Source organism: Ahaetulla prasina, chromosome 8, assembly GCF_028640845.1.
Source record: "Ahaetulla prasina isolate Xishuangbanna chromosome 8, ASM2864084v1, whole genome shotgun sequence".
In the NCBI taxonomy this organism is placed as follows: domain Eukaryota; kingdom Metazoa; phylum Chordata; class Lepidosauria; order Squamata; family Colubridae; genus Ahaetulla; species Ahaetulla prasina.
In genome coordinates, this window is record NC_080546.1 from 47,292,449 (window position 1) to 47,317,011 (window position 24,563).

General features: G+C 37.1%; 1 protein-coding gene across 3 annotated transcripts in view; it reads right to left on the reverse strand.

Annotated features, from left to right (window-relative positions):
- SGCZ (sarcoglycan zeta) overlaps window positions 1–23,782 on the reverse strand; it is a 248,105-nt gene extending 224,323 nt beyond the window's left edge. For all 3 annotated transcript variants that reach the window (XM_058193461.1, XM_058193462.1, XM_058193460.1), the window contains exon 1: window positions 23,588–23,782. In XM_058193461.1, coding sequence (XP_058049444.1) covers window positions 23,588–23,782 — 195 coding nt within the window. The remainder of the gene's footprint in view (window positions 1–23,587) is intronic.
- Window positions 23,783–24,563: the final 781 nt, after the last annotated feature.

Below are 24,563 nucleotides of genomic sequence, written 5' to 3' on the forward strand. Positions count from 1 at the left end.
AAACTTAGAACTCCGCCGCCTCTGACAGGACCTGTGTTTAACTCATAGAATAATCTATTGCAATGTCCTTCCTGTTGAAGACTACTTCAGCTTCAATCACAACAATATAAGAGCAAACAATAGATTTAAATTTAATGTTAACTGCTTCAATCTTGATTGCAGAAAAGATGACTTCTGTAACAGAGTTGTTAATGCTTGGAATACACTACCTGACTCTGTGGTCTCTTCTCAAAGTCCCCAAAGCTTTAACCAAAAACTGTCTACTATTGACCTCACCCCTTTCCTAAGAGGTCTATAAGGGGCATGCATAAGAGCACAAACATGCCTACCATTCCTGTCCTACTGTTTCCTTTCATTATATCCAATTTATATAGTTATTGCATGCTTATACTCATATATATGTTTATATGTTGTATAGTTGCTTCATGCTTATGCTTATGTATGCTGTTATGACAAATAAAATAAAATAAAAAAATAAATTCCAAATGAATTTGGAAGCTCTGGAGAAAACATCTAAGGAGATCAAAACATCTAAGAAGGAGTATTGAGGGATCCTCTCCCCTCCTCTTTTGTCATTTACCAGAAATTAGACCAGTTGAAATGGATCAAACGGCAAAGTACTTAGGTGCTTTTCAATTGTTGGAGATAGACTTGTTTTGAGATAGACTTGTAATAGGAAGTGATTAAGTTTTCCTGTTCCACAGCTTCCTTTCACAGCCAAACTTTTAAAATTATTTTCATTTTGCTTATGGAAAATTTTGGTAAAGAACTTGCATGGTACAAAATGTTCATTGACTGAAACCAGCAAATTTAATTGGCATAATTGCTTTTCTATTGTAGAAAGAAGAAGGACCAGCAAAACAAAAAAAAACAAAACAGATGGCAAACCTAATTTAGTACCAAAAGTGTGACTGAATACACTGAGATATAAAGTCACCCTCATAAAAGCTAAGTAAACAAACTCTTTACCTGGATAAACAGAATCTAAGATTTTTAATGGATGCTCATGGAGAAAAAATATTTGGTCTTAGTAAGAAATATTGCAAGACAAGAATGAAATTTGATTGGCAGGCAGTGTATGTTTTACTACCTATTCTTGGCAAGAATTAGCAAAATCCCTCTATTATTGGCAAAAAATGCACATTTGCTCTACATAAAGAGATTCCTTTGTTTCACAGCAAACAACTGATAACAACTGTGCAGAATTGAGAAAGGCATGCCAAGTTTCTTGGAAGTAGAGATGCTATTTAGAATGGGAATTAGGACTTGTTCATACATTGTTATAGAGAGGAAACTGGATATGAGCTTTCATTATCAAGATGCTGCTAATGGAATTATCTCTAACTATATCTTCCAATTGCTTGTACATATTTCCATCTGCTTGTATTATAGAAGTTATTTCAGTACATCTCTAATGTTTTGGATACAGAATATGTCAAATAGTCCAGAGCCCATTTAAGCCAAGCTTGAAGATGGTTGGAAAATGGTTGGAAATCTCCTTCCTAACATGAAGGTAAATAGTAAAATTTTGATAACACTGTTATCAAGTCTGCTAAACCCCATGATTAAATGTCCTGTTCTAATTCTATAAGTTTGCTTTTTTAAGCTCTTCTTGTTTAAAAAATGAATGAATCAAACTTTCCATCCATCTTCTATTATAGAATTATAGAAGACAAAAATGTCTACTTTGTATGGTCACCCTTTAAATCCAACCATATGATGAAACTAAGAAAATATGTATTTACTATATGTTAAACCAGCATACTGAAATGGTATTACAGATCATGAATGAGGGCTGAGGAAGTCACATTGACATATTGACTGTCTCTCTTTTCATCTCATATGTTTTAAATGCACTTTTAAGTATAGTCATCATTCTAAGGAGCAGATTTATAAACCCTTTAGACCCGTTTATTTATATAATCACCCATCTGACAGAAAATTGACTATAAGGGATACACAGTAAAAAAAATCATAAAATCAAAATATTAAAACAATGAACAATACAATTAAACCATTAAAAAGACATCAGCAATATGAGCAATATTATTAATATGAGTCAAAAAAATTGAAACAAGGCAACCATGTCATTAGATCATTTTGATCTAAAAATTTAATATTTTTGTGTACTTATATGTTTTAATATTATCAGTTTTAAAATTTGTTTGCCAACTAGATTCATTTATATAAGATAGAGAGTTACATAAATTGAATAAATTAAATTAAATACACACACACGATTATATTTATTTATTTATTTATTTATTTATTTATTTATTTATTTATTTATTTATTTGATTTCTATACCGCCCTTCTCCCGAAGGACTCAGGGCGGTGTACAGGCAAGAATAAAACAGACGGTACAATATACAAATTTAAAATGCAGTTAAAAAACTTATTTTAAAATTGGCCTGAGAAGTAAAATATATAATAAGCTAAAAAACCCCATTTAAAATTAATTTCTAAGAATTTAAAAATTTGTTAAAATCAATTTAAGCCAGCCCCGCGCGAATAAAAAGATGTGTCTTCAGTTCGCGACGGAATGTCCGAAGGTCAGGTATTTGGTGTAAACCCGGGGGAAGTTCGTTCCAGAGGGTGGGAGCCCCCACAGAGAAGGACCTTCCCCTGGGGGCCGCCAGCCGACATTGCTTGGCAGACGGCACCCTGAGAAGTCCCTCTCTGTGAGAGCGTACGGGTCGGTGGGAGGCATGTGGTAACAGCAGGCGGTCCCGTAAGTACCCAGGCCCTAAGCCATGGAGCGCTTTAAAGGTAGTAACCAACACCTTAAAGTGCACTCGAAAGGCCACAGGTAGCCAGTGCAGTCTGCGCAGGAGCGGTGTTATATGGGAGCTACGCGGAGCTCCTTCTATCACCCGCGCAGCTGCATTCTTATTTATTTATTATTTATTTATTAATCAAACTTATATACCGCACCATCTCCCGTAGGACTCAGGGCGGTTCACAGGCATATTAAAACAGTATAATAAATAAACATTAAAACCCAGTTAAAACTAAATATTATCATGGCCTGGTCACTAAAACAGTAAAAACCAATAAAAACCCCATTAAAATATGCTAAAACCTTTTATCTTAGGCTAATCCTGCACGCTGAAACAATAGAGTCTTCAGTTCACGTCTGAAGGTCCGGAGGTCGGGTAGTTGTCGTAATCCTGGAGGAAGCTCGTTCCACAGAGCTGGTGCCGCCACAGAGAAGGCCCTCCCCCTGGGGGCCGCCAACCTACATTGTTTGGTCGACGGCACCCTGAGGAGGCCCACTCTGTGGGAGCGCACAGGTCGTTGGGAGGCAATTGGCGGCATTGGACTAACTGTAGCCTCCGAGTGCACTTCAAGGGGAGCCCCATGTAGAGAGCATTACAATAATCCAAGCGAGAGGTAACGAGCGCATGAGTGACCGTGCACAAGGCATCCCGATCAAGGAAGGGGCGCAACTGCCGAACCAGGCGAACCTGGTGGAAGGCCCCCCTGGAGACGGCCGTCAAATGATCTTCAAACGACAGCCGTTCATCCAGGAGGACACCTAAGTTGCGCACCCTATCCTTTGGGGCCAATAGCTCGCCTCCAACAGTCAGCTGCGGCTGCAGCTGACTGAATCGGGGTGCCGGCATCCACAGCCACTCCGTCTTGGAGGGATTAAGCTTGAGCCTGTTTCTCCCCATCCAGACCCGTACGTATATAACTATCAAATGCATACATTGTTATGTTCACCTTGAAAAAGACCCCAAAATGTCTTTTCAAAATGTATTTGCCTTGACTAAGAAAATATCCTTTTGAAGAGAGATTTATTTGAATAACTGTTATAAGGAAAACTCTCAAGGAAATGCACTCCATGAAAATTGTAAGTATTATGGAACGTGCTTGTCAGCTCAAGCACACTTTGTACAGGCAACACCTCAACCCAAGCTACGTACTCTGGACATTGATTGATTTCTTCAGCTATGAGGCCTTTCCAGAATATATTTCACATTACTTTTCCATGACAGGGAATTGTTTTCATCTTGTCAGTAAAGGTAAATATTTAGAACACTTTACTGTGGGGTTTTTTTGCACTCGATTACTGTCATTCTCAACATCGTTAACAACCAACTCAAAAAGTCACTTAGAGACAAAGCTCTTCTGTTTTCTCCCATAATGTTCCCAAATGTCCAGTTCCTTTGATGCCTCTGGTCCAATCTTCCCCAAGTTGGAATCTTGGAGAAGATAGCTCAAAGATGACTTTTGAATCTCTCTTTTTAGCCATATCTGACCAAAGTTGCTAGAAATCAATGACATAATTCCCTTCCATTTTTAGGTGGGAAAAATATACACATCGGTATCAAAGCTAACAAAAGCAAAAAATATTGACCATGTTCATTCATGTTCCATAGCTAAATACTCATTGCATCTCATTGTATCTCCCTCTTCATAAATGTTGTAAAGTTCTAGCAACCAGAAGAGATTACTCATGCCTTTAAAATGCAAAGTCCAAACTTAAAATTTGATGGAACTGTCTAAAACTTTTTAAAAAAATTTGAACTTGTGGAATGATCCTACTCCAACAGTATTTTTCCACTGCAAATAAGTATTATTACAGCTTGTCAACATATATAGTTTGACTTCTGCAATAAGATTAGGATTATCATTAATTACCTTTTGACTATTATCGAAACAAACTAATACACTGAAAACAAACCCCACTGAATCAGAGTTGACATAGGATTGCTCACTAAAACACCAGCTGCTCAATAAACCTGGAATAGATTTATACAATTTTAGAGAAAAAAATATACGTACAAACATACAGAAGAAGAGAATGACAAAATGAGAGAGAAAACAATATGCCTTATTTAAGGAGATGGTAATTTTTTCTCTATAGGTGATTCTTCTATTAATACATTTACCTTTGCTATCAATGCGTTCAGTACAAATTGTAATCAAAACAGCTTCACATTATATAGATCCCTCACATTCTGGACATAAACTGTTTCAACTCCTATCCTCAAAATGACGCTACAGAGCATTGCACACCGGAACAACTAGACACAAGAACAGTTTCTTCCTGAATGCCATCACTCTGCTAAACAAATAATTCCTTCAACATTGTCAAACCATTTACTAAATCCGCACTACTATTAATTTTCTCATAGTTCCCATCACCCATCTCCTTCTACTTATGACTGCATGACTGTAACTTTGTTGCGTGTATCCTTATGATTTATATTGATATTGTTTCCTGATTGCTTATTTGTACCCTATGACTATCGCTAAGTGTTATACCTTAGAATTCTTGATGAACCTATCTCTTCTTTTATGTACATTGAGAGCATATGCACCAAGACAAATTCCTTGTGTGTCCAATCACACTTGACTAATAAAAAATTCTATTCTATTCTATTCAGTCTACAAAGAAATTCTATTTCTCTTCAGAAACTTAAGTATCTATTTGAAATAATTTTTCATTAAGTGCAGGCCCTAGATTTATAAAAAATAAAGCAAAATAAATGGAACTTTTAAAGCTATAGAACTGATTTTAAAAATCATCAAAGCATAGAAGGGGAACATGTTACACAGGGGTTCCTGTGGTTCAACTCTAAATCCATCAGTTCTGCTTTTCAAAAGTGTTCAGAAAGTGCCTGGTATTTTAGATGAATCATCAGAGCCTGGCAAGTGGAAAACAGTATCTATATAGCAGTCAGTTTTGAGGGACAAACACAAAGTGTGAAGAGTGAGCATACCTGTGACTCAGTGCCATAAGGAAATGCAGTAGCTGTGTGCCCACTGAGCTTCAGCTGAAACAACGATGGGCTGTCCATATTGTTTTTCCAACAATGCAGATAAGTGATGTAACAGAACAACCTTTAGTCCTGCCAAATGCTCTGACAGTCATCCCTTTTTCCACTTCAGATGGGAACAAATTATATTACAAAGAATAACTTACAACCATGTCATCATGGATTTTGAAGACTTAGGTTTGATACAACTGCTGTTCGGAAGGTCCTGCAGAAAGTCAATACTCGGAAAGCTGCTGGTTCTGATAATATCCCTGGCTGAGTACTTAAGGAATGTGCTGACCAGCTGGCCACTCTTATATATTCTCTGTTCTATATTCTATATGTTCTCTTCTATTGGAGAGATTGATTGGTCGTTATCTAGGTGATACACAGGATTGCCTATATGGTAAGCTGCATTCTTTTTACAAGATCTGCTTGTTAATTATGCCTTTTGTCAAAGTTTCACCAGGAGAGTTGATAGAAGGAAAGGAAATGGAAGGAGGTATTATTTTGAGATATATTTAGAATAAAAGGACAATAACCAGTTGCTTGATGAAGATAGCATGGTACTAGATATCAAAGAAAAGGCAGAGCTACTTAATTCCTATTTAATCTTAGCCTTCTCTAACTGAAGTACAAGAGGCAAGTGAATAAGATACACTAAAGCTCAAGATGGCTAAAATAACAAATTTGTTAGTTTAAATTTCTGGGGCTAAGTGAATTGGATCTTTAAAGATGGAACATTCCCAGATGTAGGTAGCTCAAACATTGACAGCACTCAGACTTCAGATTGGGTTAGAGACACTTTTTCATCTCCCCAAAACTATACAACCTCCTTGATTGGGATCAAAAGATATAATTGGGTATACTCAGGATACTGATGAAAACAATCCCTAATCAGCAGATAAGCTCACCTCATGGTTTCATGTAGGAGGGCTTAAAGAATGATCTTCCTCTCCTTCCTACCACCACCTTAAATCCACACCAACTGAAGCTAGCATGAGAGAAAGAAGGAGAACTATCGTGAAGTAGTGCACTCTATACCCAGCCTATGGCACCAACTCAGAAGACCACCGTGATTAATGGTATTGAAAACTGCTCAGGCATCAAATTGCTCAAGATTGGATAACCAACTCAATCTAGACTATTCCACAGATCATACAACGAACACTGTCTCAGTACTAAATCCAGGCTTGGAACATGAATGAAACAAGTCATGATAATTCCACTTCCTCCTGATTTCTTATCAACTGAAAACAGATCCATCTCTGGTTGATAGCTATCAAAACTGTTGGATTAAAGAATGAGATCACTTGAGGAGTGATGCTCCACTTCCTCTTTCAAAGCAAAAGAGAATAGAGAGAATGACACCACAGTATGGACCCAACCACAGGTCACCTTGGTTGCCTTTATGACATAGGAGTAGCCTGAATCCAGTAAACCATTAGTAGAACTAACAGTTCAGAGAACCCCGATAACTGTTGTGTGGGTTAAAGAAGAGCCATCTGTTGCAGATACTTTAATTCGGATTTAGTGCACTGAACAGAGGCTTGGACTCCAGGGCTAAATGGGGAATTCTGGTACCTTCAAAAGTTACACTAGCATTGAACCTTTGTTCTTTAGTTACGTAAGACGTTCAATTTAATGTGATTTATTTTAGAAAATACTTGTCAAATTGTTACTTTCCTTGATGTAGAAATAAAAAGATCACAGATGGGACCTAAAAAAATATATCACTCAAATCGGATCTCTTATAGAATATTCAATTCTTTTCCCAAATCCTGGAAATTAAAAAAAAAAACCGTAGATAAATATGGGAATTTTACTGCTAGTCAAAGTTATTCATTTTTATCTGAGGATGCTAACTTCTCACCAGAACAGCAAGAAGTTGCATCCCTGTGCAACAATTCTGCCTTCCCCATGTATTACTAGCAAGTGGAGAGAAAGGCATTGGCCATCCTACTCAATTGATTGAACTGTTTATGTTTGTGTGTGGGGTGTGTTTGTATGCATGTGTATCTTAGAGTTAGCACTGATTCCTGGTGATTGCTGAACAGATTGCTGGTAAGGCCTGTTATTAAGAACACAAAGCCTGCAATTACTGCAGGTTCGAGCCCGGCCCAAGGTTGACTCAGCCTTCCATCCTTTATAAGGTAGGTAAAATGAGGACCCAGATTGTTGGGGGGGCAATAAGTTGACTTTGTAAAAATATACAAATAGAATGAGACTATTGCCTTATACACTGTAAGCTGCCCTGAGTCTTCGGAGAAGGGCGGGGTATAAATGTAAACAAAAAAAAAAAAATGTCCCCGAAGTCTTTTTGGCCAGAATTTTGGAAGTGGCTTGCCATTACCTACTTTACCCTTAGACTGTCTACTGTTGACCTCACCCCATTTCTAAGAGGTCTTTAAGTGGTGTACCTAAACGCACCAGTATGCCTACCATCCCTGTCCTAATGTTCCCTTTTATTCTTATCCATTTCATGTATTCATAATAATGTTTATACTTATATCTGTTATCTAATACATGAATGAATGAATGAATGAATACTTCTTAGAGTTGAGAATGAATGATTGGTCCAATGTCACCCCACTGGCTTTGTGCCTAAAGCAGATTTGGAACTCACAGCCTTCCAGTTTTTAGGCTGTGCCACTATACCAAGCTAGCTTTCTTGATTGAACTGTTTGTACTGTACATATTTTTCCATGCATCGATAAATGGGCTTAGGGCTAATTATTGTGTGTGTTGTGGAACTTCTCTTAACCAAGTAGTCTCCTTTCTATTGAAGCAAGTCAGATTAATGCTTTCTTCTGTAGCAATCCCATCATGATTATCAGTCTTCCTAATAGAGAGGGGGAAAAAACATATGAATATATTGCATTCATTGTGAACCTGCTAATATTATTCTCTGTGTACATACATTGCTTCCTTTATACCTGAGATTTGTGTAACTGATTTTGAATTTCTTCTAACCATAGTACGTGTTCTCTAGAAAAACAATCAAAACAAAACTGTGTTTTCCTTATTTGATTGGTTCACAGGATACCAGAAAGTTTGCCTAATTGTTTTTTTTTCCAGAAAAACAGGTTAATAAATAACATCAGTCTCTTAATGCAATGATCCAGCCATTAATATGGAGTTTACAAATAGCTTCATTCTGTGCAGCTAATGGATGCACTCCATGATGTAGCAATTAATATTTGAGGAAGTCTTTTCATTTCTGTTAATAAGCAGCTGTATTTTATAGGCTTATTATCAACATTCTGAAATACTAGCCAGCCAAAAATTTCAGATAAATGGGACACATTATTGTGAAATATTTATAGGTTTAGATTGCTTAAATTGCCTTCTGTGAATCCATTTCCTTTCCCTTTTCCTTTTCCTTTTCTCCATTATCCCAATTCTATACTTACTAATAAAATAGTAGACTATTCCTGCTGAGGTTAGTCTTTTAGGAAATATTCTATAATGCCTGCTCTTTTTTGTCCCCTATTTATTTAACCAATTGACTTTTAAAATGAACTGGAGGCACCTGAGGTAATTATCACTCATACTCCATAGACTGCATTCTCTCTATTTCTCTAATAAATGTTTATACGCTTTAGTTGGGGATGGGGTGGCTGGGGTTAGTTGATGGTTTTATATTTTTGAAAGCAGGTAAATGCTGCCTCAAATGCACTAGACATTCTTTTGGAAAGATTTAAGGCAATAGTTCCCCTATAAGAGAGCCCTTAGGTTGCTGCAGAGTGTTTTTAGAGGCCACCAAGCCACTGTAAGCAAAAAAAAAAAAAAGTGATATACTTATGGGCAACAGGAAAACTTGCTGCTAGCGATGTGCAATGTATTGGGTTTCAAGGCAATATTTGGTTTAATGGTGAAACTCATTAAACCAAAGACACCTTTCCCCAGGATCATGCTTGGGCTGCAAGAGGCAGTGTTTTAAGCTAAGTAAACACTTTTGTGCACTTTGAAGCACTTTTTGCCTTCAAATCCAAAGGGCTGCCCAGCCCTGCCTGTTTTAACTTGAAGAATAGTCATATTTTCTTCAACTTAGTAAAACCCTACCCAACTTCTCACTTGTAGCTATATAGACCTCTGGTTCTTCTGGTTCTTCTGGCTGTTTTTAAAGGGAAAAATGAAACAATTGTGGCTACTTCTTGCAGTAAAAGGAATTCACTGCTTTTGTTCTTTTTCTTTACTCTTCCGGTTTAGCTCCATGTGTTAAACAACAGAGCATATAGGTTTATTTCTCTTCCTCCTCTCCTCTTCCAATAATACAGCTACAATACAGCGACAATACAGCTACCCTTCAAAAAGACCTTGACTTTGTATCTGAATGGTCTAAAACTTGGCAACTCCAAATCTCTACCAACAAATGTTCAGTCTTACATATTGGAAAAAAGAACCTAAACACGAAGTACAAGCTTGATGGACATTACCTTACAGATGAACCCCAACCTGTTAAAGACCTTGGAATTTTCATATCAAATGATCTAAGTGCCAAAGCCTACTGCAACTACATCGCAAAAAAAGCTTTAAGAGTTGTAAACCTAATCTTGCGTAGCTTCTTCTCCAAAAACACTACACTACTAACCAGAGCATATAAAACATTTGCTAGACCAATTCTTGAATACTGTATGGAACCCATATCACATTTCTGACATCAATACAATCGAACGTGTCCAGAAATATTTTACAAGAAGAGTTTTCCACTCCTCTGAATACAACAAAATACCTTATGCCACCAGACTTGAAATCCTGGGTTTAGAAAATTTAGAACTACGCCGTCTTTGGCATGACTTGAGTTTAACTCATAGAATCATCTACTACAATGTTCTTCCTGTCAAAGACTACTTCAGCTTCAATTGCAACAATACACAAGCACACAATAGATTTAAGCTTAATGTTAACCACACCAATCTTGATTGCAGAAAATATGACTTCAGTAACAGAGTTGTTAATACTTGGAACATACTAGCTGACTCTGTGGTCTCTTCCCAAAATCCCAAAAGCTTCAACCAAAAACTGTCTACTATTGACCTCACCCCATTCCTAAGAGGTCTGTAAGGGGCTGCATAAGAACACAAGAGTGCCTACCGTTCCTGTCCTATTGTTTCCTTTCGTTATTTCCAATTAATATAGTTATTACATAATCATACTTATATATATGCTTATATATTGTATAGTTATTTCATGCTTACGCTTATATATACTGTGTGACAAAATAAATAACATAAAAAATAAAATAAAATAAAATATGAGGAGACCAAAAGAATAAGAACTTGCTACAAGAAAATGGATCACTTTCCAAAAGCTGAAGAAAGTAAGGAAGCATCCAGCTAACTTCCACTAAATTTTCTTTAGCTGTGGATTATACATGTTATAAACTATATAAAGGAAACCATTGATTCAAGAAACAATACATATTAATTCACACCACTTGATGTGGAAATCTAAAACTCCAGAAAGCTGTTATAGTATCTTTCTCTACAATCTTAATTAACTATCTTTAACATCTGGAAAATACAGGTGCTGTTCCTAATTCATACCAAGTGGTATCACAGATCCTGAAAATTTAGGCTTCTTCATTACTGTACCTTAGATTCACAATGATCCCACACACACCGCAGTCCACTGCTAATTTTAAGAAGAAAAAAGATGAATGTTGATATTACAGTATCTGGGAATTATCTTGGAAGTCAGGATGAAGATTTCCAGTCTGGACAATGGTCAAATAAAAGGCAGCTTACCCTGCAGAAGAAATGGAGTGTGGCAAACATCTCAGAAGGGACCCTCCCTGCTTTATTGGACTTGCAAAATTCTGTTAATGTAAACTTTCAATAAATATAGAGCTAATAAACCTGGGATTTGACAGTACCTGCAACATAGGAATAGTTGATGAAGATGATAGAACTTGTTGAGATGGCCAAGTTGATCTGTTTGAGTGGAGAAAAGATAATATCTGTGTTTATTGCTGACAGGATACCCTTTATGACCTTTTTGTGTAAAGCAGAAGAAAATTATGATCTATGGTTTTGAAAGTTAGATAGGATAGATTATAGGAAGAAAAGAGTCATGATAAAACTTATCCATCTCTGGGGAGATTGGTCTTTCTCTCACAGGATGCAAGAAGAACTGAGTTCTCTAACGGGTCTTCTAAACGTGATGCTGTAAAGCTGGGAGATGATATGACAGCCATTATTTTTCTGCTTCTTGAGATTATTATTGCCAGAAAGGAAGAATAAGGTTATATGAACCATAATTCTTCCACATGGTTGGCTTTAGGTAGAACACTGACTGAAGCATACCCAGAAGATAGAGGGTGGCAGAAGGTTTTACCAAGCTCCTAACCCAAAATAGAGCAAGAAGATCCAGAGGTCTCTGACTTTTTTGCATTTATTCAACATATCCAACTCATTTTTAACTAAAGGCGCACCCAGAATGGATTACAGATATCAATAAGAAGCCAGTTCATACTTGTATTCTGGTTTTAAAAAGCTAACTGGCAATGAAACTTATGTTTACCATTCTATAGTATAAACTTATTAGGATCTGAATCAATATTGCCAGTCCATTTATATTTCAATTTGGAGGAACAGATTTTAGAAAGGAACAGACATACCAAGCTTTCCTGCACTGAATAATACAAATGGAGAAACATAAGATTGAAACTATTCAAAGAAAAGGGGAAAAAAACCTACAAGTTTTTTTTTCAGGAATTTGCATCTAGATGATTAAGTACTGAATGGCTGACAAGTAATCCCAAGCAAGAATCTAGGAGAGTGGAATTATATGATTTGATTTAAAAACATCTCTCAAGTTTTCTTTTTCCTCATGTCCCCTATTTTCTATCATGTTATACTGAAATGGCAAATCATTTCAAATCAATTTCATCATCAAAGTATTAATGCTTGCAAATGGATCTTTCATCACAACAATCTGATTCTATTAGATCTCTCTAGGGTCTGTGATTACCATTTAAGGTTTTACACCAAAGACAGAAAACAGATCACATTCATTTGTATTAAATAAATACACCATGATAGCTTCCCAACCTCTGTAATTGACAGAGAAAACAGAGCAATGATATATGAAAGAGCATGTTGTCTTAGCAGCTTTCTCCTCAAATAACTATTTACCAAATGCCAATGAATCAAATGCCAGAATTTTGAATGCACACAAGCCAGTGACTTCAGAGTGACAAAGTGACAGTTGCCCTTGGGGAAAAGGATAATATTTCAAGAGCTCCTCTATCCAACAAACAACAGGGGTCTGGATCTAATGACATGTGTCAGGACAATGAGTGATGGAAAAACAAAAGAAAAGAACAGAAGTTAAAGGTTAATTTTTTTGCTGCTGAAATGGTTAATTCATAGAGATTTTCAGGAAAGAAATAGAATTGCATCAGATATCACAGAAAAGCAGGGGTGAAATTTAGCCGGCATGGGCGAACCGGTAGTGGCGGCTGTTGGAGCTCCGCCCATCCACATGGACATCATGATGTCACTTTTTGCGATGATTTTAAGCCTGTGCACACGCACATTTGTGCGCACATTTGTGAACCGGTACGGAAGGTATGTGACAAAAGCACAAACTTTCAAATCAAATTTAGAACAACACTTTAAGCCAGTAAAAGAAATTTATTTTAAAAGCAAACAATATCCTCCCTGCACATACATGCACAAGAAAACCCTTGTCCGGTCCTCCATTACAAGGATTCTGGAAACTTCTTTCAATACAAGATAAGATGTAACATAGGGGATTTCGGAGAACCAGATTTCTGAATTCAAAAGAATCAGTTCATTTTGACCAAAAGTATCAATTAAAAAATCCATATGATATGCATTTGTCTCAATGGGTGTCTGTCTGTGTATTTTTGTGTAGGCAGAGCACATGATCAAAGTGCCTATGGTCAAAACAACTATTCTTCAGGAAAAATGGCAAAAAGACTAGGTCATACCTGTCCTTTCTGGGACATTGGAGCAATGTTTTTTAATCCCCATCATACATGTTTTGGTTTCCCGATCATCCCAAGAAAACTTCATTTGGGTAAGTGGGTAGGAAAAAAAACAGCTATTACAAAGGTGCTAAAACATATGGAAGAGAGAACAAAGCCATCTTAAACCAACACTGCTTAGCAACAATTAAAATGCGAAAATATGTTTGGTGTAATGCAAATGTAGTTTCTTTAACCTGCCTTTTTTATTTGTTTGACTGTTTTCTGTCTCAGTGTCTGATTCTGAGAAGAAGAAAGCCTTTGTAGCCAAATGTGCATTTACATTAGAGAGTTACTATCTGTTCTGTCCTCCCTCGCCTCTGTCCGAATGATGACTTAAATAGCCGTCACTATCAGAATAGCCAGCGTCTGCCAAGAGCCTCCGTTATCTTCCACGACGCTGGTGAGTCACCTAGAAACAAACTTCAGCTCTTAATCAGTGGATTTGCCTGTTACAAAGAGACACAGCAGCTCTGGCTGCCTTTTATATCCCGTGGGGTGTGGCTCCATGACTCAGCACTTCCTAGGCCTGCCCCATCCTTGCTTCTGTTGTTCCCTCCTTTCCTGCCTACGAAACCAAGCCTGATTGCCATCAGCTGGGTCTGTAGGCATGGCCTGGTGGGGGGGAAGAGTCAGGGGATGGAGGCCTCGTTATCTTTTCCACCTGGCCTGTTTCTGGCTCCTGGAGCTGAGCCAGGCAAGCCGGTGTTCCCGAGGTAAGTCCTGATGGCCCTTCCCCCTCACTGTCCAAGTCACTTTCTGGCAGCAGGCCCGGCTCGGGGGGTGCAGACACAACACTATCTCTCTTTAAAAAAAAAATCCACTGAAGGAATATGAACCTGAAAAAAATATTTGTAAAGGGCATGAGTATATTAGTATGCAATAGGGCATCACATTGCCACTAAAATATAAGTAGGGGTTAATTTTAAAAGTTTACTTTTTATAAATATCAGAGTCTGTGAAATAGATCAGTTTTTTCTCAGTCCTTCTCTCTTCATTCTACTCTCTGTAAGTCACTCTCTCCCTTTAATGGATCCCTTGGTGTTTCAAGTACATTACATGTCTCTAATCCATTTTGAAAAATAAGTATTATGAGATTTGAAATAGAAGATTTCTAGGATTATCCTGAAAGTCGCTGTTCAAGCAATAACAGGTTTGGGAAGCATCATGTGCAAAGGGGGACCTTTGGCAGTAACTATAAAATACATTAATAATACGTGGCTTTGTAAACAACAGATAAAAAAAATCAGTAAAATATCAAATACCGTAAAATATGTTAGATTTCAGGATCTTTCAAGAGAGATGAATGTATGTTGCATTTTCAAACCGACGTGTTCAGAATCAGATATGAAATAAACTTCAACTGCTGTAGGAAACTCTTTCTGTCTATGCACATTTGTGAAAGCAGACCAAAGAAAATTAGGAATTTTCATACTCTGAAATATTTAAGAACTGCTAATCAGCTCAAAGGGCTATCTTGTTGAAAATTTTCAATCAAGCAGTGATCACTCAGATGCATGTAAGAAACCCGAGCTGGACATGAAAGCAATAGCCTCTTCTATGTTTCTCCTTAGCAACAGGAATTAAAGGCAAACTGCCTTTGATTCTGGAGGTAATGTACAGCCATCAAGACATTCTCAGCACTATTTTCCTAAAGTTGGTTTAGGGTCCCTTAAACAAAATAAACTCTAGATATGAGACCATCAGCACAACTGACATAGGATTTTGTCCCCTTCTGCTTATCTGTCCAATTCTGTGACAATTCTCAGTCCACAATTACCACAAAGATCCACATTATTACAAGTGGCCAGCCCTACCAGGTAGGCCAAGTCAGAAAACATAACCTGCTAGACTCCACTGTATTGTGGTCAGGTTTAATAACAGATCCTTGAAGGCCTGCCAGAGTTTTCCTCTGCCCCTTTTATACCAGACAGATCTAGGTGAAATTATCTCCAGTTTTCCATATTACTGTCAAGGTTCCAGAAAAACCTCTTCTGCATAAAAAAAACTCAGAAGCCATTGTCTTTCAGAGTTCTTTACTAGCATGAGGAAACTGGCACACGATGAGTGAAATTCCAAAACTGAACTTCCGGATTCTTTTCCCAGTTATACAAACCCCAAGAGTCCCACCCCTCTAACCCCTTTGCTGGTCACATGGTCCCACGTTCTCCCAGTTCATTCGAATATCCTCCCGCCACTCCTCCTGCAGATGTGAACACCATCCGACCTTGACCGCTTGATGAATGTTACCATACCCCTCAACCTCCCTTCTTCCCCTCAGGGGAAAAATGTGGCAGCGTCTGGAACCCTAAAGTCTAGTATGGTTTCCAGGCCTGACAATTACCTCTTTTCCAAGGGCCAAGAGGTTGGTTATTTTCTCTTTGACCTGCTAATGGCCCTTGTACATACTTTCCAACATTGTCTTTTTCTTTTGCCTCTACACTGGTTGCATTATAGAATTTCATAAGAGCTTTACTATCACTGCAATTTTTCATTCCAAGTTAAAACATGATTCCTATATGTTTTCAACTCAGATATATTCCCAAGGTGAATCTGCAGTATACTATTGTTTTAATGTCCATGTATTTAATGGATGGCTAAAGGGTTTTCTAATGTTCCCACCACCATAAATTGTTATAAGAAAGTTGATCTTTCTGATTCTTACTATTTACAAGTCATGAATATATTTATATACAACATTTATGGTCATGACAAATAAGATTCTTTTCTTCTCATACATCCATGTCACATTAAAATATGAGAGAACATCTCACATTTTCTAGTTCTTTGCTTGCCTGTTATCATGTGGGAAAAGCCTATCTTAAATAATGATCTGAAATGTTTTATATACAGATTCCCCTCCATTCTGGACAGTTTTGGTCTAGTTCAGTGGTGAAATCCAAACTTTTTTACTACTGGTTCTGTGGGCATGGCTTGGTGGGCACTGTGTGGCTTGGTGGGCATGGCAGGGGAAGGATACTGCAAAATCCCCACTCCTGGGGGAAGGATATTGCAAAATCTCCATTCCCACCCCACTCTGGGGCCAGTCAGAGATGTTATTTGCCAGTTCTCCGAAGTGCTCAAAATTTCTGCTATCGGTACTCCAGAACCTGCTGGATTTCACCTCTGGTCTAGTTTCCAACCCTTCCTTTATGGTGAAGGTTGTTGATGACCATTGACAGAGTGAGAAGGGAATGGTGCATCCATTCTTGTGGTCCTTTGTGGTGGACTTCTGGGTTAGGAGTTGAAGGTACTATGTTTCCCTGCTTTGCCTCCTGTGGTCACTTCTAGTCAGTGTAGACAAAGAGAAGAGGTTGGTCCTGCAGCCCCTCACTTGTGGGGTGACTCACATTCAACACATTCATCTCTCCTGTTTAAATTCTATATGAAGCTTCTTGGTGAAGTCATTCATCACTCTGGGGATCAGTATAATCAGTATGCAAATGATATCCTACTCCACATTTCAACATCAGAGTGCACTAGTAAATCTGTGACCTACTGACCCAGGGTTTAGAAACTGGATAGGACTTTTTTGGCAAGTTATTGTATCTTGTCCAAGCTGTTTTGTTTTCAATTTTTCTTTAATTATATATTTGATATTTTATAAACTTTTCACTGTCTTTTTGGAATTGGGTGGTATTAACAAATCTAGCAATAAATAGCAATAGCAATAGCATTTAAACTTATATACCACTCCATAATGCCTTACAGCACTCTCTGAGTGGTATACAAAGTCAACATATTGCCCCCAACAATCTGGGTCTCATTTTACCAACCTCAGAAGGAGGGAAAACTGAGTCAACCTCGAGACTGTCAGGATTGAACTTCAGGTTGCAGGCAGAGTTAGCCTGCAATACTGCATTATAACCACTGTGCTACAGGGCTCTTGGTGATAGATAGATAGATAGATAGATGATAGATAGATAGATAGATAGATAGATAGATAGATAGATAGATAGATAGATAGATAGATAGATAGATAGATAAGGGGGGGGCAGGCAGGCAGGCAGACGATATAGATAGATAGGCAGATTATAGACAGATAGATAGAGACAACAAATGAATGAAAATGAAAATGAAATTCATTTGAATAACAAATGAAAAAAACAGGTAACTATTTCATTTATATCCCATTTTGAATCAATTTATGTTGAATGCTAAATATTAAATAATATACATATTCCTAATTTCATCCCACCAATGCACTTTTTGCAAATTCTTCTTATCATTGAAAAGAAAGAAAGCCCTGGTCATCACCTGAGAACATACATAACAGATAACTACAATGTTAGCAGCTCCCATCAGTATCTAGTATTAACAAACCTGAAACTAAATTTGAATTTTGGGGATAGCAAGAAGCAATAGTGAAAGTGACATATAACTTAGCAGCAGTGGTGGGATTCAAATAATTTAACAACTGGTTCTCTGCCCTAATGATTTCTTCCAACAACCAGTTCACCAAACTGCTCAGAAAGTTAACAACTGGTTCTCCCGAAGTGGTGCGAACTGGCTGAATCCCACCACTGCTTAGCAGTAGAGTAATATAACAGATAACAGATTAACAGAGTTGAAAGGGAACTTGCAGGTCATCTAGTCCAACCCCCTGCCCAAGGAGGAGTCCCTACATCTGCCTCTACCTAGGATCGAACTCAGAACCTCCTGATTGTGAGGCAATAATTCCCTGATAAATTTGTATGTCACTTTCTTGCTTTTTAATAGGACTCTTAAAGTATATTCTTTTTCTGATTCTGCATCTTCATATCTGAGGAGAGGGAAAAATGCAGCATTTTTCTCATGAAGCAATAAAAATTGTAAATACTAATTTAGATGTCAACCATAACCAGTCTAATTTGATTTAGTATTAAAGTGACAAAGTTAATATTCATCAAATAATTTCTTGAAATTTCATATAAAGTGAACTCACATAAACCTATTTTTTTATTTATTTTGTCACAACAGTATACACAAGCATCAACATAAAATAACTACATATCATATAAGCATATATATGAGCAAAAGTATGCAATAACTATATTAATTTGATATAATGAAAGGAAACAATAGGACAGGAATGGTAGGCACTTTTGTGCTCTTATGCATGCCCCTTATAGTCCTCTTAGGAATGGGGTGAGGTTGCTAGTAGACAGTTTTTGGTTAAAGCTTTTGGGATTTTGAGAAGAGACCACAGAGTCAGGTAGTGTGTTCCAAGTGTTAATAACTCTGTTACAGAAGTCATATTTTCTGCAATCAAGATTGAAGCGGTTAACATTAAGTTTAAATCTATTATTTGCTCTTGTATTATTGCAACTGAAGCTGAAGTAGTCTTCAACAGGAAGGACAATGCAATAGATGATTCTATGAGTTAAACACAGGTCTTGTCGGAGTTGGCAGAGTTTTTAGTTACAAAGTAAATTACAATTTAAAAAGTCACTTTAAATTTATTAAAATTCATATGGTTTAATTACTGTAGCCCAATGTATATAATTTAAACAACAACAATGGTGATGATGATGATGTCATCAGACACTTGGTACCATGTCCAAGAATTTTTAAAAAAACATGAAGGAATTGTTCTCAATTGTGAGTTCAATGGTGTTGTGACCCAGGTTCCTGGATTCGGACTTTTGGCCTCGGATGATTCAGAAAGTGAGGGAGAAGACCTGGCAAGGCCTGCTTCTCCTGGGCCCTCTCCCTCCCTGGCACCCACCCAAAAGGAGGAGAAGGGGCCGGCAAGGCCTGATTCTCCCAGGCCTTCTTCTGATTTGGCAACGCCCCAAGAACAATTCTGGTGTGATGCAAGACTGCGCAGACATGACTGGCGCGCGCAGCAGAGGAGGCGTTGGGACAAAGCCAAAGAATGATGAGTCATGCAGTGACATCTACAGAGGGTATAAAAGCAGGAGGCAGAACTTCCTGGCTTTTTGTCTTGGACAAAGCAGTGAATTTGCACGGGCAAACTGTATCAATGGAGGGAAGAATATATTTGTGAGTAACTCTGGCCTTATCTATAATTTCCTAGTTATCTCCAGAGACTTGGCAGGCCCGTGGGTAGACGTGGCCAAAACATTTATCTATGTAAATAAATTAGAAAAGAAGGCCTTTGACTGACTCTTTGTTGGGAGTATTGGGGGAGGGAAACAGAACAAATGGGGTCAGTATTTGCTTAAAATTAATACTGTGGTCAAGCTAAGGGGTCAAAACCACTGACTTTAGGGAATTGTTTCTTTGTTCAATCAAATTCATATTCTTGTGTACCAGAAAGGAGACTGAGACCTGGACATGAGCATGAAAAAAAGTAGAGTTCCTTAAATAGTCTCTTACATGGTTACCATGTATGCTGAGATTCTACTAGAAAAAAGGAATAAATCTAATTTTAAAAATTAGTTTTAAAAAGGACCAAAAGATAACTTTTGCAAAACTAAGATTACATAGGCACTCCCCAATAACTCTTCCTATTGGCTTTGTGATTTCTTTTTTTAAACATATTATTTATTGTTTTATCATAAAGATCAAAATTCTTTATTTTGAATTTTGAGAATCAAAATTCTCAACCTGTATAATTGCTGAAGACCACTAAGTTTTCCTACTTGAAATCAATAGAGTCATTAAACTATACATACCACAAACGACCACCAAGATAGGAAAAGCAAATTACCCATATCAATAAAAAAGCTTCAATCCCAAAAAATAATCCCTCTGGAGAAAAAACAAAAAGAGCTATGTAGCAAATTTCAAAAACCGCTACAGAAATATATGCAACCAAATCAAAACCGAATGCACAAATTACCACACCAAGCAGGAAGAGGACCTTCTGTGCACAAATTCGAATCGTGCCTTTTATAATTTTGTGAACAATAAACTTAAAGACTCAAGATCCATCCCAACACTAAAAGATTCTAATGGCAAAGAATGCAATGATGAAACAGTTAAAGCAAACCTCTTTAACACGTTCTTTGGCTCAGTCTTTGTTAACAGTGATGACACATATCTGACATTCCCAAATCGTACCAGCAATGAGTATGACGACTTAACACATATAGATTTCACAGAAGATAATGTTGGAAAAGCTCTTCATAACTTGAAACCATCTCTATCTGTTGGACCTGATGGACTATGTGCATACTTCTTAAAAAAACTTTCCACTAATATAGCAGAACCCCTAAGCATAATCTTTGATAAAGCTTTCATGACCAGTTCCCTTCCCAAACTTTGGTCACTACCAGTCATCCCATTCGTCAAAAAAGGAGACCCTAGCTTAGTTGAAAATTACAGACCAATCTCTCTATGCTGCGTCACCTGCAAAGTAATGGAATCAATCATCAACCAATCCATTACCTTCCACTTAGAAATAAACAACCTACTCTCTAATAAACAATTTGGTTTCAGAAAAAAATTATCGTGTAATTTACAACTTCTCCACTGTAAAAACATATGGACTACAAATCTTGATCAAGGCAAAGCAATAGATGCAATCTACATAGACTTCTGAAAAGCTTTTGATTCAGTAGTACATGATAAACTTCTCCTAAAACTAAAATCCTATGGCATTTCAGGACCCCTTCACAATTGGATAACTGCTTTTCTGTCTAACAGACAACAAGTGGTCAAAATTGGCAATGCTCTATCAAATCTTGTTCCTGTCAAGTGTGGTGTTCCTCAAGATAGCATTCTTGGACCAACACTCTTCATTCTATATATAAATGATCTTTGTGACCATATCTCAAGTAATTGTGTTCTCTTTGCTGACAATGTCAAACTATTTAACACCACCGACAATACATCTACCATTCAAAAAGACCTTGATCTTCTAACCGCTTGGTCTAAAACTTGGCAACTCCAAATCTCAACCAACAAATGGTCAGTCTTACATATTGGAAAAAAGAACCTAAAAACTAAGTACATGCTTGATGGACATTAACTTACAGATGACCCCCCACCCTGTTAAAGACCTTGGAATTTTCATATCAAATGATTTAAGTGCCAAAGCCCACTGCAACTACATAGCAAAAAAGGTTCTAAGAGTTGTAAACCTAATCTTGCGTAGCTTCTTTTCCAAAAACACTACACTACTAACCAGAGCATATAAAACATTTGCTAGGCCAATTCTTGAATATAGCTCACCTGTCTAGAATCCACACCACATTTCTGACATCAATACAATTGAACGTGTCCAGAAAAATTTTACAAGAAGAGTTCTCCACTCCTCTGAAAACAACAAAATACCTTATCCCACCAAACTTGAAATCCTAGGTTTAGAAAACTTAGAACTCCGCCGCCTTCGACAAGACCTAAGTTTAACTCATAGAATCATCTATTGTAATGTCCTTCCTATTAAATACTACTTCAGCTTCAATTGCAAAACTATACGAGCAACCAATAGATTTAAACTTAATGTTAAACGCTTCAATCTAGATTGCAGAAAATATGATTTCTGTAACAGAGTTATCAGTGCTTGGAACACATTACCTGACTCTGTGGTCTCTTCTCATAATCCCAAAAGCTTTAACCAAAAACTTTCTACTATTGACCTCACCCCATTCCTAAGAGGACTATAAGGGGCGTGCATAAGAGCACAAATGTGCCTACCGTTCCTGTCCTATTGTTTTTTTCTTATATATATATGCTTATACTTCCTTATATTTCCTCATATATATGTTTATATACTATATAATCATTTTGTGTGATGCTTGTGTATATTGTTGTGACAAAAATAAATAAATGAATAAATAAATAAAATACAAAACAAACAAGCAAAAAAAACAAAATGAAACCAAACAAAAGCATACATTCAACCTTAACAACAACAAAAGAAAAAATAGCGTAACAAAAAAAAGAAGAAAAAGAAAAAGTGACCAAATAAATTAATATTTAACATCTAGAATCCCACATGGTCCAGGTGCTGAAAAAAAAAAAGCAGTAAATTCTCCTTCCCTTTTACACACACACACACTCACACACACACAAAAGAAGAAAAAAAAACAGTTAACAGGTTAGGCTAAACATTACACTAATCTTCAAATTCCTATGTTAACCGACTGTTATAATATTTAGTGTGTAGAAAGTCCACAAACGGTTTCCACTCTCTTATAAAGCTATCTAGTCCATTAGCTCTAATCAAAGTAGTTAATTTCACCACCTCTGCAAATTCAGTCAATTTCAAAATGATTACTGAGTCTTAGAAAAAGTGGCAAAAGGCATCGGCATCAAAAACTGTCAGAGTCACAAATTTTTTCCTGGGCCATTCATTTTTTAATCAGAGCAGTAGGTATTACGCTTTCTATCAGTTCTTCTTTTGGTAATCAGAGTATTCTGGAGAACCTTTCCAGAGCCATCAACCTTGTGGTAACTTTTCTATTGAAGCCAGAAGGGATGCCATTAATTCAGGCCAATCACTCGGCTTGATTTTGTCTTCTTTGTTCCTTTTTTTGGGGTTCAGTTCCTACATTCCAGCCAGAATTGTCATTGTTGAAAGTTCAGAAATAACTGTCTTGATATTTTCTTACAAAACAATAATTAATAATGGATACTTATTGGAGCTAGATGGGCATAGCATCTATTAGCAATGGTCGGCCAGATTGCCTCAGAAATAAAAGTATTATGTTCTATGTTGAGAATCAAAATCAATTCATTCTGTACTTAATAATTAAAAGTTATATATATGAACATTCAGTTAACAAAAGGCAAATGACACTTTATTCCACCATTATTTTACCCCCCAAATTCTCAAACTGTTTGAAAACTGAAAGATAATACTAAATAATCATATCAAATCCCTTTAACATTTATAAACCACTCAACCTCCACTCCAAAAAGTGCTACTTACCACTGTGAAATTCATTACTTTCAGGATCCATATTGTCATGGCTAAGTTAACGATCATGGTAACCAATAGCAAGAGGACAAAGAAGTATAAGCACCTCTTTCGCCAGCCATAAATCCCTACTGGATAAAGTTGAGGATTTTCTGTTCTTGGCAGACTGTTTTGCTGTGTTGCTAGTATATACTGTTCCCGTGTCATCTATTAGAAACAACAAGAAGAATGCAAAGCATTAAATATTTATCTGAACAATTAAAATATTTTTTAACTAAATGATCCTTAAGAAAACCCTTTTTTGTCTTCTGAGAAAATGGTTTTTTACAGTGTTAGAAGAATTAATTATGTCCAATTTTCAGAGTTGGGCCACAAATAAACATATAGTACACAATAAACACCAATGGGCTGCTAGAAATAAGAGTTTATTCATTCAACCATGTACAATGGTTGATAGTAGTCTACCTCTTAGGGGTCTACCAGCAGAAATATATAAAATAACAAACAGGCTTTGATTTTAGATGTTTAGATATGCAGATTGTGGAGGTCCTGCTTTGGGCTTTGATCATTAAGATGTGTATTGAGTGTTGCACTGAAGATGGGTGAAGTATGGGAAGGAAGATCCTCCCTAGATATAGATTATTATGAGGGGATATGGCATCTTCCCTCACCTTGAGAGCCAATAAGGTGCTAGTCTGAGGGTTAGGACTGTATGCTTATTCAGCAATTCAGAGGGCTGCTAAAGGGGAGTACAGGCAAATGACAGGCTTTTAACTTGTTTTCTATGTAAATTGTAAAAACACACAAAGCAGAGCTAAAAGAAACTAAAATAACAAATGTAATTTTTTATGACAAAGACATGCATTTCCAGAAAGTGAGCAGGACCACAGAACTGATGTCTCTTGTGGTCCATCAGCAGCCTACAGAGCTGACAATGGAGTTGGACAGTGATGAGGCTGAGGTAAGGCCAGGCCATCGGGAAGTAAGG